The 15,640-nt window shown below is 25.1% G+C and overlaps 1 protein-coding gene across 1 annotated transcript; it reads left to right on the forward strand.

Annotated features, from left to right (window-relative positions):
• Nucleotides 1-1,113: 1,113 nt before the first annotated feature.
• LOC145835229 (kinesin-like protein KIF28) lies at nt 1,114-15,096 on the forward strand. The gene is made up of 24 exons (XM_082942790.1): nt 1,114-1,155; nt 2,249-2,440; nt 2,885-3,017; nt 3,127-3,215; nt 3,274-3,388; nt 3,577-3,796; nt 3,861-4,065; nt 4,333-4,492; nt 4,688-4,794; nt 4,876-4,986; nt 5,050-5,195; nt 6,093-6,230; nt 6,721-6,884; nt 7,234-7,382; nt 7,867-8,013; nt 8,112-8,195; nt 8,514-8,717; nt 9,131-9,253; nt 13,606-13,668; nt 14,061-14,240; nt 14,407-14,484; nt 14,542-14,598; nt 14,726-14,804; nt 15,081-15,096. The coding sequence occupies exons 1-23, from the start codon at nt 1,114-1,116 to the stop codon at nt 14,762-14,764; spliced, it is 2,946 nt and encodes a 981-aa protein (XP_082798916.1). The 3' UTR covers nt 14,765-14,804; nt 15,081-15,096.
• The last annotated feature ends 544 nt before the right edge of the window (nt 15,097-15,640 follow it).

The following is a 15,640-nucleotide window of genomic DNA, read 5'->3' on the forward strand; positions in this document are numbered from 1 at the left end:
TAAAAGGGATGTTTAAAAGTTTGAAAACTTTTAAAGTTTTAAACTTTGTATTACGGTATTGAATTCTCAAAAAAAAACAGTTATACATTTCTATAAATTGTTTTTAAATATTAAAATATTAAATAATGATGAAAAAGTAGATTTTAGTCTAAAATTTAAGTATACTCTATGTTTGAAATTGATAAACAAAACATTTTTAAAACTAATTCACACTTAGAAATGTTTTTTTTTGATATAGTTTATTGAAAGAAATAGCTTTTTTTTAAATGATATATTTCGCATTAAAAATTTATTATTGGAAAAATATCATTCATTACAACTTTATTTGAACAAAAAATAAGTATTTTTTAGATTACGATTTTCTTACTTGTTGATTTGATTTGAAGAAAACAATAAAAAGAATAGAAATCAGTAATCAATATAAAAACTTATGTTTATATATTATGAAAGGGCTATTAGATATTTCATAATTTCAAGAGTTTACAAGTGTTTTCGTGGTTTTTCGTCTACTTTTTTAAACATAAAATTTAGCGAAAATATATTTATTAGGCTATAAAAAGTTTAGAAATTTTATTTTAGTAAAAAAATATATCGAAAACGCTGAAAACAAATTAACTGTTATGATTAAAGTTAAGATTCAGGAGAATATTAAATTAAGAACTTGATGTTGGTTTATCACATAAATAACACTTAAAATATTTTTTTTGCTGTTTAATCATAAATTAAAAGAATTATTTTAAATGCTTTCATATTTTGAACTATTAATAAACCTGTTTGTGTATCAAACAATAATGTTTTACTACAAAAGTTGACAGTCTTAAGATTTACTACTGACCTTGGTATTTAATTGTTTGCTCTATAAATGTTTATTATTTGTTTTAATTAGGAGTTACCTCGTAAAACTTGTTTTTTTTGACAATCTTTTTATAGCTATAAAAACCTTTAAAACGTTTTAAATAACTTTAAACTCTTGTTTAAACAACTTTTGTTTTGCTGAAGTAACTTTAAGTTATACCTCATTAACAAGTTTTATACCGATTAAACTTATAAAATATTTTAAGATGCTTTAAAAAAGATCAAAAGAAATTTTAAAAGTCGGAAACTTCAGAAGAAATGGCGGATAATTTACAAGTTGCAGTTCGTCTTCGACCTTTCATATCCTTTTTGTTTTAATAAATTATTTTTAAATTATAAGTTAAGAGACCATGTAACTTTTATAGTTCGACATAAATTGATGTATATCTAAAAAAATAAATTTAGCAGTAATAATAAGGAAGTTTTAATAGAAAAAAGTATCGATATAAATAGTTTTTTACTAAATTAGTCTTGTAAAGATTACTAAACGTTTTTACTCTTTACTGACGTTTTAATTAAAATTTGTATATCTACCCTTTTTATCTTTTCAAGTTTTAGTTATTGTTTTTTTACGGTATAATTAAAAAGCTCAGAAATGAAATTTTTTAAGTATAACTTTTGGTTATTTGTTAATAGCTCCGTAAATTACTGAAATTTTTAAAGATAATTATTATACAACCTTTTTTGTATAGTTTTATAAACTATTAGAAAAGAAAAGTCTCGTAGCAGTCAACTTTTGAAAATAAGAAAAAAATTACTTCTTTTTATTTGTTTTTCTGTTTTAAAACTTTTAAATGTTTACTATAAACCTTATTTTTCATAGGCAGTTAATGTGTTTAAAAAAGTTTAAAAATATTATTAAAAAATTAAAAACCGAAATATCGAAACAACAATCTTTTTTATTTGTAGCTAAATAACCAGTTAGTTAATATAGTGTGAGAATAAATATTGCTAACTAAATACTGTTAGCAAAAAACTACCATCAACATCAGCTCCTGTGACAGTCTACGACCATCAACATCAGTTCCTGTGACAGTCTACGACCTGGTTTAAAATAACTGCATCCAGTAAGAAGTGGTTTCTCATGACTACCTGGTGAGTTTTAATGAGACTGAAAACGCGTTGTAAAATCTTGCGGGAACTGCTGTTGGTGGCTGTAAGTTTTATGACGGAGAAAAACACCTTAGCTATACTGACAACAGAAAAAAAAACTTTCAACTACTAAATTTAGTAACATAAGTAATAAGAAAATAGTTTTATAATTTTAGTTTTTTTGACAACAAAATGTTATTGCTCTTAAAAATTCTAACTAAATCATACATTGGTATTTCCAATGAAACTTTTTTTTGTTTGTGCTAAACACTTTACAATAATCCTTAACTCTCTGCAATACAATGTTCGAGAAAAAAACCGCAATGCCAAATTGATAATTGAAATGGTGGGAAATACGACTAAAATATTAAACCCTCACAAAAAATCATCGGATAAAGAGTTCAATTTCGATTACTCTTATTGGTCGCATGATGGTTACCAGGAACGAGATGATGGGTATCTTGAACCGACGGAAGGTAGATATGCCGACCAGGTTCGTCATGAATCAGTTGATAGAAAAAATCCATAAAGTTACTAACTTTGATAAACGGTTGTTATAAATTTTTGGACAGTACAATTTCAACATAGTAAATATAAAATTTATCTGGTTATAAAATGCTTTTATTGGAAATATCACAATTACTTTACATTTAAAAATCTTAATATATTTATAGAAATAAACGAGCTAAAAAGGTATAAAAGCAAATTAAGATGTGGAAAAAGTCACTTTAACAGCTAAATGCAGTTATTGTTACTGCTGTTTCATTTTATTTTAAGAGGCTAGATTTTTTCTAAATAGTTTATTTTTCTTCATAATTTTTTTAAAGAAATATATCGACGTGTTAATCAAGTTTAATCTAAGTTTTAAATGAAGTATTTTTTTAGTACTATTTTTTATTAACTCTGTTTTGATACTTTTTTAAATGTTTGTTTAAAGGAACGGGTGTTCAATGATTTAGGAAAAGGAGTTCTTGACAACGCTTGGAAAGGTTTCAACTGTTCGCTATTTGCTTATGGTCAAACTGGATCGGGTAAATCTTACTCGATGGTTGGCAATAAAGAAAACAAAGGTCAGTCATACCTTAAGTACGATAAAGTTGATCATATAATCACTGTTTGAGTACATCATTAAAAGGATGCATTTAATCTATTTTTTCAACCAAGCTATTTATTTTACAGGAATAATACCGACTGCTTGTGAGCACCTTTTTAAAGTGATAGAAAATAAAAAAGCAAATGATGACGAAAGACTACAAAATGAGTATCAGGTATTTTTATAATATTTAGTAAATGCTTTTAATACCCTTTACTATGTTTATTGGTTAGGTTTCTATTTCAATGTTGGAAATATATAATGAACAAGTGAAAGATCTTCTCAACGTTAAATCATTTAAGAAAGGGGGTCTAAAAGTTCGCGAGCATCCTAATAAGGGGTTTTATGGTAACTTACTTAATTTATCAATTAGTTGATTAGACAATCATATATAAATATGTATCTAAAACAAAGTAAAAAAAAAAAGTTAGGTTATAGTTCTATAGAAAGTTTTTTAAAGAGTATAATAAGTTTTATTTTATTATTTAAAAATAGATTTATTTCTAAACTTTCGTAACCTCTTATAAAACAAATAGCGGAAGGTCTTCAAGTCAGCCCAGTCAGCAGCTACGAAGACATCGAGACACGAATATCGGAAGGGACTAGGAATAGGACGCTTGCTTCAACAAATATGAACGCAACAAGCAGCAGAGCGCACACAATCGTTTCCATTAACTTCGTGCAAAAAGGGGTCAATCAGAAAGGAAAAAACATGACAAAAACATCCGTCATTAACCTGGTCGATCTTGCAGGAAGGTGACAAAGAGTATATCTAAATGCTACATTTATGTTTAATAGAAATTAAACAAAAAACTTTTAGTGAGAGAGCGGACTCAACTGGAGCAGTTGGAGATCGGTTGAAGGAAGGAGCAATGATCAATATGAGTCTGAGTTGTCTTGGTAATTGTGTCAAGGCAGTTGCTGATATTCAATCTGGAAAAATGAAAGTTAGGATTCCCTTTCGCGACAGCGTGCTGACAAGACTGCTGAAAAACGCACTCGGTGGAAATAGTAAAACAGTAATGGTAGTTCTTCTAGTTTTTTTTTGTCTTGAGATATTTTATTTACATTGTTAATTGTAATTTTTTTTCTGACTATTTGAGAAGTACTTAAAGTCACTCTTAATGTTTTGAGCAAGATAAAAAGTATAACATACAATACTTTGTGAACGCTGTTTGTCGAAAATATGTATACAAGAAGCAATAAAAAAAGTTAAAAAAAAGTTGCTTATACCTTGTTTATTTGCTTACAGCATTCTATAATAATTCAAGTTTTTTTAAATATTTTTACAGATAGCAGCGTTAAGTCCAGCAGATATTAACTACGACGAAACTTTATCAACATTAAGGTTTGCTAATCGTGCTAAATCTATCAAAACAAAAGCTGTAGTAAATGAAAGTCCAACGGATCGACTCATCAGAGAAATGAAAGGGGAAATTGAAAGACTTAAAGGTTTTAAAACACTTTTAAATGCTTTTTTTTTCAATGATCGCAAATGAGAATTAAAAATTACCAAAAGCTTTTATTTTAAGTCCCGAATAGTTACTGTTTTATTTTACAATTTATAAATTTAATTTTACGACGTACTTCTACTCGTTTAGTAAAAACTCCACTGAAAAACTTTAAATACTAACACTTTTTCTTAAGGCTTGTTAGAAAACCAGAGTTCAGTTGCTTCCTCACCAGCCTCAGTAACTGTTGTTGGAGTTTCACAGGAGGAGGTGGAAGAAATGAAGAAGCAGCAATTAGAAGAGGTAAGATGCTGAAGCTTCAAAAACTATAAATTATAATGTAAACAAATAAAGACTGTTAATGTACTTTTCTAATTGTTTTAGCTAAAAAGAAATGAAGAAGAAATGGAAAACATGAAGCGAACGTGGCAACAACGACTAGAAATTGAAAAACAAGAAAGTGAGAGGAAACTAGCAGAGGAAAGAAACAGACAGGTGTCAAAATAATAGTTTTTTACTTTTAACTATGTTTTTTTCAAATTTTAAATATATAAAAAGGAAGCAAAGAAAACGACGCCTTACTTATGGAACCTTAGTGAAGACCCATTGCTGACAGGAATGGTAGTTCATTTCATACCATATGGTAAATGTATCTTAGGAAATAAACAAAAAGGAAAGGATCGAATAAGTATGCAAGGACTAGGGTCCGTTGTTTTATAAATTATCATTTTATTTTAGTAAAATATTTTTAACTAGATAAACTAGTCATGGTATATAATTGATTTGTTATCAAGAATTTTAATCTGCACTGTATAATTATTGTTGAAGCAGTTATGTAGACTTAATTATAAGGTAGTATAGTAGCTTCTAAAAAACTTATTTCTCAAAAATTCAATACAAAAGTACTTATGCATTAAATACAAATGTTATTACTAAAAAAAAATATATGTATTTAGTAATGTTTTTGTTATCTTTACTGTGCACTAGTTATTATGCTAGTATAAATCAGCAAAACGCAAACTAACTTTTGATACTTTTCAAGTATGAAAGTTCTGAGTACTTAAATAATAGTTAAAACAGTAATTTTTTAACTTGGTTATGTTAACAACTTAAGAAACACAGTTTATCTTTTCGGTGACTAACTACCATTCACTATAACTACGCAAAATTGAACCACTAAAACAAAGTTTTGTGTAGCTTTGTCTTTAAGTCTATATATCTTAAAACAAAATTACTTTTTTTATTTATTTGTTTATCTAAATAGTATTTATTTCGGCCATCATCAACGAAACTGATATGTTTTGTGGTATAAAAATATATATTTATTTTAATCTTGTTGTTTATTTAAGTAGTTTTTTCAAATATCTCACTTAAGAAAGTGTTTAAATGTATCTAAGAAAGACATACAAATTGATAATTACTACAGTTACACGTTTCAAAAATTCAAAAAATAATTAAAGTTCTCCAAACAGCGACATTAAGTTTTTCTAATGTAGTACTTTAATGGTTTGAAAATTACCGTTTTTTAGAATTTTTTTTTGATACTAATTCTAGTTATAAGTTTTATTTCCTCAAAATTTTTATCATGTTTACTTGTACAGAATACAAAAAGAGCACGCTTATATTGAAAATATAGAAAATAACAAAATAAGTCTTAAGATTGTCGATGAAGAAAGTAAAGTTTTAGTAAATGGTAAAGAAGTGGAAAAAACTGGAGTAGAGCTACATCACAACGACAGGTATGCTAAAAAAAAAAAAAACTAAATTTATGATTCAAAACTAAAATCAAATACTTTTTTGTTAAAATTTTTTTATAAATTATACTTATAAGTTTTATTAAAAAAACCTTAATTGGGTGATCGGTATGAAAAAACGTTTTCTTGGAAAAATATTTCTTTTTTACTTGTATTTACTTGCTTTTAAATGCAAAAATCTAATTTGCAAAAAAAAAGTAAACTTAAACAAACAGTATCAGTTATTTTTAGTGATGATTTTAAAGTTTCTGAGTAAAGATTTAAAATAAACATAAACTTTTATTTTACTTATGGTTTCAGAAAGTAAATTTAAACTTTATTATTTGTATGTCACTTTTTGTTACTATTTATCCTAAGTAACATTAACAAGTAGTGAATGACACTAAATCAGTATTATAATGGTTTATGATACAATTATATTGGTCAGACTGGTGAAAAAAAAAACAACAACGATTATTAATTATTTTTTTATTAGAATTCTTTTTGGAACAAATCAGTTATATGTGTTTCATCATCCTCAAGATGCTGCACAGAAAATTAAAGAAGGTAAAATTGTCGAAAAAATATCTTTTGACTCCGCCCAAGAGGAGATAGCGAAAAACAAGGGCTTTGACATGGAAAAAAGTGGAAAGTCTTCAGGTTTTTTATTACAATTTGAACAGTTTTTATATATTATGAATTTTAACAGCGTTTACTAATTTTAGATTAGAGTTGCTTTAAATAATCTACCCTTGAGTAGAATTTGTTTATAAAACTAGTTTCACTTTCCACATATGCAAGTAAATGCATTTTTTTAAATTTAACAAATCTTAATTTTTAAGTTGCTATGCCTGTCAAGTCCATATAATTTCTTATAAATTTTCGTTGCAAAAGCTGTTTAAAAAAATTCAAGTGAAAATAACTTTTTTAGAATTTGTTTATTTTTTATAAGTATAATTAATATAAATTTTTATGAAAAAAGACAAAGTAATGATAAAAAATTAAACAGATGAAATTTTACTCCAAGAAGATTTAATACAAACAATGCCAATGGTGGGTGAGGCTAATGCTATGAGTGAGGAACTTGATATGAAAATGTTTTATGAAATTGTACTTGTCAGTCCTCAAGCAAGAGGTTTGAATTACGGAAGAACAAAAGTAAGATATTTTTGGTTTTTTAAAGAAAACCAACTTAGTTTTTTTACATTGAGTTAAAAAAAATTTAATGTGCCAACTTGGAAAACAGTTTGAATTTTGAACTGCACTGTTTTTAAAACAACTGGTACAAAAATACGTTAGAAATAATTAAGATTTTAGGCTTAGTTTAGTGTACTAGAACTAGATGATGTGACAGAGCTATAAACTAAAAAAATAATTTTTAAGCTGAATTATAACCTCTTAAAGAAATTTTAATAACAGTTTTAGTTATTTATTATAAAAATGTTTAAACACCGGTAGTTTAAGACTTATAATCATAACCATAAGAAAATTTAGTTTAAGTCTCAATGACTTTTTTACTACTTTTTTCACTTTATAAATATAAATCAATCACAATAATTGCTTAAAACAAACAATATATGTACAATATGCTTAGAACAGGTATATTTATTTTGTAAATAAAATCTATTGGTGCTAAAAACAGGTGCACATTATAGCAAAAAATTTGTTGAATGGAAATGAATTTATATGGGATAGAGATGAATTCACAGATAGAAAATATGCGATGCAAGAAATTTATCATAAGTATTTTGAAGATGGAAATAATGACCCAGATGTAACTAATGCTAGGGTAACTGAATAACTATAGTTTATTTTACTGAAAAAAGTATAGTTTGGTGCATATTAATGTTGTTCATAATCATAATAGCAAGTTTTATAACTTTGCAGGTTGGTTATCCGTTCCAAATAAGTAAGGAACCAGATATTTTGATTGGATCGTGTTTTTTGTACCTTCAGAGCTTGTGCTATATGGTATGGTCAACTAAAAATATAGTTGAAACTTTTTAAATTAAAACAGTTTCTAATAATATAAAAAACCAGAGCTAATAATTTGTTGTCAGTTAAAACTGCAAGAACAAAGATTTTTGTATAATTAGTTGCAAACATTTTACTTTGGTATTGTTTGTTTAACTGTTTGCAGTCTATCATCTTAAAAAACTTTCATTGTCTGATTTTACTTACAAAGCGTAATGCTATAAAAAATAGATCAAGCTACGCTGTTTTTTGAACAATATGAGTTTTAATTGATAACTTATTTCTAATAGTGTTAATTCTGCTGTTTATTTATAGATGGACTTTACGGACAAACTGAATATTCGCAATTACCAAGGTGACAGCTGTGGTTTAGCCGATGTTCAATTAGCACCTCTCGACAAAGATGGAAATATTTTGATCGATGAGTGCGTGGAAAACACAGATACACTACTTGGAAAACCACTTGAATTCGTCGTCAAAATAAACAAACTACTAGGAATACAGCTAAAATATAAAAAAGTATGTATGTATTTAGTGTAATTTAAGTTAAACAACAATAAGTCTTTAATTTTCAACATACAATCAAAGTCACAATTTAAATTCTTGTCTCTCAAAGCGTGCACCTAAGCACACCAAACAATAATTACGAAACAAATAAAAATTATTTAGATACATAACATTTTCAAAATTAATTAAAGTATCTTTTTCTGGTTCTTTTTTACAAGTTTTAACATATATGCATGATTTCTTATTTAATGACAGGTTTCGATTTTTTTTTTGCGAACGACTGAGCTAAATTAAGAAACTAACAACATGATTTTAAAATTAAAGTATTACCTACTTAATTTGGTTACATTAAAACTTTTCTTCAATTTTTTTTACTATGTCTTACTGCTTTTACTTAAAGTTTATTTTAAAAACATTTTAATTAGATTTGGTGCAAGTACAAGTATTTAATGGAAGAAAAATGGTCTAAAAGTAATAAAGTAAAAGGTCAACTAAATCCTGAGTTTAATTTTTCGCAATCTTTTAAAATAAATTGCGTTGATAAACAGGTAATGTGATTTAGTTATACAACTGAGTATTAAAAAGCTAAATTAAGTAATTTTTTAAGATCTTCTATTTTACCAGCAAAATTATGTACTATGTTTTAATATGTGTGTATTAGTATTGCAAAGAACTTAAAAAGTTTAATAAATTAATTTATTGTTTATCTAGTTTAAACCTTATCTAAATTATCATTCATAAGTTTACATCAAATGTTTGAAGTTTAATTAGTACTTTTGTTTTCTTATAAAAGATTCGGACAAAAAGATTTATTACAATACAATAAAAACATTTCAAAAAAGCCTTTTTAATCCAAGAAGTTATATTACGTTCAGTTATTAACACAGTTCTACGGAGTTTTTGAAAGGACATTATCGAAATTTAAAATAAATTGGTAGAAATGTGTTATCATTTTAATTAGTAGAAAGGTTATTAGGTTTAATAAATTAAGTACTTCTAAATTGTTGTTAGTAGATTACCAACATAAATTTGTAGTAACAAGTTTTTAAACTTTTATAAAACAAAAGCTAAAACCTTTGCTTCAATTATATTTAACAAAATGAAGTATTTTAGCAATAATTAAAAATTAAATGATACCAATAACATTTTATAATCACTTTGTCTAAAATTTTCTGATGTTCAATTCAGCTTTAGTTACATAAAAATTAAAATTTGGACAACTTAAATTCTCACAATTCAAATTCTGAAAAAAAATTTGGAATACTATATCTCAAAAAGTAATATAATTTTGAAATTAATGAAAAAATATATATGTAGATCCTATTAATATCTACAAGCCATTTTTTTATTTTTTGAAAAATCTTGAATATTTTTTAAGATATTTTAAAATTACTTAAAATAACTATGTTTTTTACTTTATTTAAGCCATTAATCAAAAAATATTTAATGTTTTTAAAAAACAATTAAGTGGCAGGTAGATATTAATAAGGACTACATATCAGTGGCGTATTTTGGTCAGGGGGTGCGCAAGTTTTTTTTCAAAAAATCCCCTAAATTAAAACTTTTGGGCCGCAAATTTTTCGGGGTCAACTTTATCGGAAATTTAAAAAATTACTAAAAATCTATCTCCTACTTCATTTTTCACGCAATCTTCTTCAAATTTTAGAAAACGTTTCTTAAATTACAAGAAAAAAATGTTACTTATGAATTTAGATAATTAAAATAAATAAAAATTTTATCACAAAAATAAATAAAAATAGTTTTTTTCTTTCAAAAAAAAATATTTTTACTACAAATTTTTAAATTCACTAGTAAGGTTTTTCCGTTATTGTATAAAGATTAAAATGTTAAAGTTTGAAGAAGATAGGTTGAAAAATGTAGGAGGAAATAGATTTTAAACAAACTAGCCTTTTTTCGCTGTTTTAGTTTTTCCTTCTAATAGGTAACCTATTATGCGGCCCGACTTTGACTGGTCATATCTCAAAAAATAATTCCAATTTTTTAAAACAATAAAAAGCATCTTAAAGCTTAAAAAAAAAATTTCAAATAAGATCAACTTCTAAAAAACATGGCTTAACCCCCTATGGTCTTAAACTACAAATAAAAAGTCAACTAAGTATAAAAATTAATACCTCAAAGCATTTTTCTCTGTGCAATTTCTAAATAATGTTCATATCTATTTTATATCAACAAAAAAATATTGTATTAAACTCAAAATAACTCATACTTTTTGTTTGTTGCAGCTTTCAATATACTATCTTTATCTTTTATATAAAAATGTTAAATCTTTAGTATTAAAATTGAAAATTTTAAATTCTTTGTAGGAGAAATCTAAAGAGCTAGTTTTTATTTAACTTCTATATATTACAATATAAAACTGTAAAAATAAAACTTAATAAATGAAGAAAATCTGAAACATAAACAAAATTAAAATTAAAAATTTCATACCACTTGAACTGCAGTCTTGAGTAATAGTAATATCTGGTGTTGGTCTGCTATTTTTCAATTCAAGCTTTTGAATTTCAGATAATTTTCCTACCTGACATATTTTTATACTTGCAACATTCCATACAATATTACTTTGCATATTATTTTGAATAATAATCTAAAAATTAATGAAAACAAATGTTTACTTTTTCTTTAGTATTATAAAACATATTTTACAAAAAAAAAACAAAAAACAATTAACTTTGAAGATATCAGGATTGCCTTGCCACTCTTTGAGTCAAAATAACTGTCCTGAGTTAATTTAAAAATGTCATGTGTCATCATAAGCATTTTAAATTCTATTACGGATTTTTTTAATTGTTTTTAAACTAATTGAAACTAAGCTTTATAACAAAGCTTTTAAAACCGCTAAATCTACCCTGAGTTTAAAAAAAAAACAAGTCTATCCTTAGTCAGCCTGAGCTTAAAAATACTTAAAACATTCAGAGTTATCATGATTTTTACTGAGTCATACTAAAGTTTTTCAAAACTTCATAAAATCCTGAGTTATCCTGAGTGTGTGGAAAAATTTTACTAAATGTTTTCGATACAAAAAAAAATGTTTGAGAGATAAATTTTTTAAGGTCAACTTTTTCAATGCTTTTAAAAATTCACAAGAAATATAACTTTTCACTTATCTTAAAGTCAGTTTTTCTAAGATCTTTAGGGAATAGCATTTTTTAAATACTACAAACAGCTGGTAGAAAGAAAATTTTTTAAACTATCATTTAAAATTTGATTTAAAACAAGATAAACTTAAATTTAAAATTAATCAATTATGTCTTTTAGACTAAAAATTGGTTGTAAAAAATTCTGTTTTAAAAGTTGCTACAAATTTATTCATGATGTGACTAAGGAAATTTTAAAATAACTTGCTACAAAAATTGATTAATTTTTAAACTTTATGGCTGATAAAATAACAAAGTTTGATTTGTTTGTTATCTTAATAAAAAAAAATTACTTTAAAAAAAAATTTAATTTTAGCTAATTTAAACGATACTTTTTTTATAGTGAGATTAAAACTGTAATAACAGTATGAACTGTTTGTTTATTATTTGTTTTAATTTAATTTTATTTTTTTCTGTTTTTTGTTATTTTTCTTTTAAATTATGTAGTTAGTATTTTTTATTATTATCAATTTATTTTTATTTTATTAGCAGTTGTTTGTTGCTATTATTACTACAGTTTGTTTATTCTTGAATCATTATCACTATAAAACAGGTTTAGCTTTATGGTTAGTTAACAAAATGTTAGCATTTGTCTCTCTAAAAAAATCTGTAATAAGGTTATACTACTGCGGTGCACTAACTAGTTGCGTACTGTTTGAGTCTAAATTCTTATAAAGTTAATGAAGTTATAAAATTTTTCCTTATGGAGTTTTTCATCAACATCGGTGCGCATTTGCAATTACGCACCGAATTAGTATACTAGGTAATTTCCCTAACTTGTCACTAGTTGGTATTCGAAATTTCGTTTTACTTTTCGAATAGTAGAAAAACATAATTGAAAAAAGGCAAACTAAGCAAAAAAAAAAACAATAAAGGATAAAGATATTGCTTTTTTTTTTACTTATTTTTTTTTGGGTGGCACGCATGCGCCAGCGTCCCTCCCCACGCTACGCCCCTGGTTTGTTATATTTCGTGACTTTGTTTTGTTAAAAAACATAAAAAAAGGTGTAGCACTTCCAACAAAGATTACATTAATACTTTTAGAAGTTTGGGTGTCATAGTGACTTTTGTAATCAACTACGTACTTTCGATGGCCGTTTAATGTTTTATTAAATTGTACGTTATTGTAAACGATTTAAAACTTTTACCTTATTAATTTTTTAGTAACTGGTTAGTTGCTTTTATAAAAGAATTAAACCAACGCATCGTAAATAAGTTTGTATACCAATCAAAGTTTAGCTATAATATGTATAAAAAAAACAGAAAAAATGTGTATTCTGCGGTGCTTAAATAACTTTATCTCTGTAACTTTCACACATTAACATTAATACTGTTGTAGTCAATTATTATATAAAAAGAAAATAAGTTTAATTTGTAACTAACTGTAAAACTTTATCTAGTTGAATTGTAATAGAGTATAAATTTTTTAAATCTTCTGTTGTAATGTCTCGCTAAAATATATTTAAATAACTATTTTTTATTTCGTTTTGTAAAAAATAAATCTACAATTTTATAAGGCTTTAAATATAAAAAAACCATATAAACATATAAAATTTAAAAATACACAACTTTTATTTATTATCATGACAACTTTTTAGTTATTTAAGATGATTTTAATTTGTTAATCATATACTATCTATGCTAAAAAAGTACTAGCTTTGTCTGATAATAAAAACTAACATCTTTATGACTTATATTATTATAAAATTTGTTTAACATTTGTTTAATTTTATTTTTTGTTTTAGTTTATTGAAGAACTTAACTCGACTCCAATTACTATACAAGTTTGGGGAACACAAAAAAACAAGGTTGAGATTATAAAAACAAATAAAATTTTATTATACTAGACTAGAACTGCTTATAGAACTGTTATTAGTTATTCAATACTAAATATCTAAACTTTATACATTTTTAATTAAATAACCATAACTAACATTAGTTGATAAAGCATACAAATAATCAAACAAGTTTGAAAACTTCAGCTTCTTAATTTTGTGTTGTCTTTTTAGTAAAGATACTTTTTATAGCTTTTTGTAGTTTTCAGCTAGTAAAGTCATAGGTTGCACTAATAAGTACATTTTAACTGTATTAAGCTTTTGTAAAACACTCATTAAACTAATATTCCCAGAGCTTTTTTCGCTATTTTTGTGTATAGTATCTCAAAGACTTAGAGACGTTTTCTACTCTAAAACTAAAACAGAAAGTTGATGAAAAATTAGCAAAACTGTCTACAAAAGAACTTATTGCAATAAGAACGGGAAAGGCATTGCCGATTAACGAGTCATCAGAAAGTGCAGACTACGATGACCAGGCAAGCAACAGTAGCCATGTTGAACATTTAAAAATTCAAATACAGAAAATTGTACAGGAAAAGGAAAATGTTTGTATACTTTATTTTTTTATTTTATAATTTTTATAATATTATTTGTATTTTGTATAAACTGTTTAATTTATTTTAATCCAATCATAAAACTTTTTTGTTAGTATTTTTATAAAGTGAAAAGTAAGACAGTTATACTGAAATGTTTTGCAAACTGTTGATACAGGCTGAAAAACTAAACAAAGAAATTAAACTTCAGAATAAGCTTCTTAATGAAAAAAACAAGACAAATCAAAAAAAGCTTGTAAGTTACTATTTTTTATTATTTTGAAATTAGATTTCAAACTTAGTAAAACTTCAGGATCTAATTCAAACAATCGTTGACGAAGCCAATGCTAAAAATTGTAAAACTGTTATGGTAAGTTGATTAATTTGTACAATTACAAATAAGTTACTAGAATTTTTATCCTTAAAAAAAAGTTTTGATTTGATAATTATAGCTTACCTAACTTAAAAAATATACATTAACCTATTCTTAAAAACAGACAAATACATTAAGTTCAGTTTTTGATCAAACCTACTAAATAAACAGCAAGTAATAGAATAATTTCTTAAAGATTTCAGGTTATATTATTTGTTTCTCTTGTATAAAATACTTAAGATATTGTTTAAAGATCAATATATTTAAAAAAAATGTATTTCTGCTGGCCATGGTTATAAAGTTTAAAGCTATAGCTTAGTTTACACATACTTTAAGAGTTCTTTTTAAAACAGCCTAGAACTATTGTAATGAAAGTTCTATTTCATAAAACTAAATTAGAAAAGTTTTATTTTGTAATAACATTATTAGAATATCTTTTAATAAAATTATCTACAAATAACTGTAAACTATAAATAAAGGTTACGAGAATAGACCACATTTTAAAAACAAGTGAAGATTTATCAAAAGAATCTTTAGAAAATAATAATATTAATATTTTGAGTAAATCGGAAGTTGTTGAAGATTTACTGATAGAACAAAAAGAAAATTTTCATATGTCACAAAATAATCTGGAAATAACCAATAACAAACTTAGATATTCTAAAAGGACAAACAAAAAGAAGTCTATAATATGCACAGTTTTGTAGTTTTGTTGAAACTACAAAAAAACTTCTCTTTTATAAAAAAATCTTTTTTAAACTAATTTTCCTGTCTTTTACTGTGCATATTAAACTAGTCTTTTTTTCTATGTAACTTGTCTACAGATTGTTTTATTATATAAGTTTTTGTTCACTGATGAAAATGAAGAACAATAGTTTTTTAAATCATTTAAAGTTTATGTTTCGAAATATTTTTAAATTTAGTAAGGTTTTAAAGTTAATTGAATATAAAATAACAACATTAGAATTATAAGTTTTTTAGCTTTTATAGTTAAGTTTGTATTTTTTGTATGTTAAAAATACCATACTTTGAAGTATAA

The sequence above is a fragment of the Thalia democratica genome, chromosome 4 (genome assembly GCF_965202585.1).
Source record: "Thalia democratica chromosome 4, ktThaDemo2.hap1.1, whole genome shotgun sequence".
Taxonomy (NCBI): Eukaryota; Metazoa; Chordata; class Thaliacea; order Salpida; family Salpidae; genus Thalia; species Thalia democratica.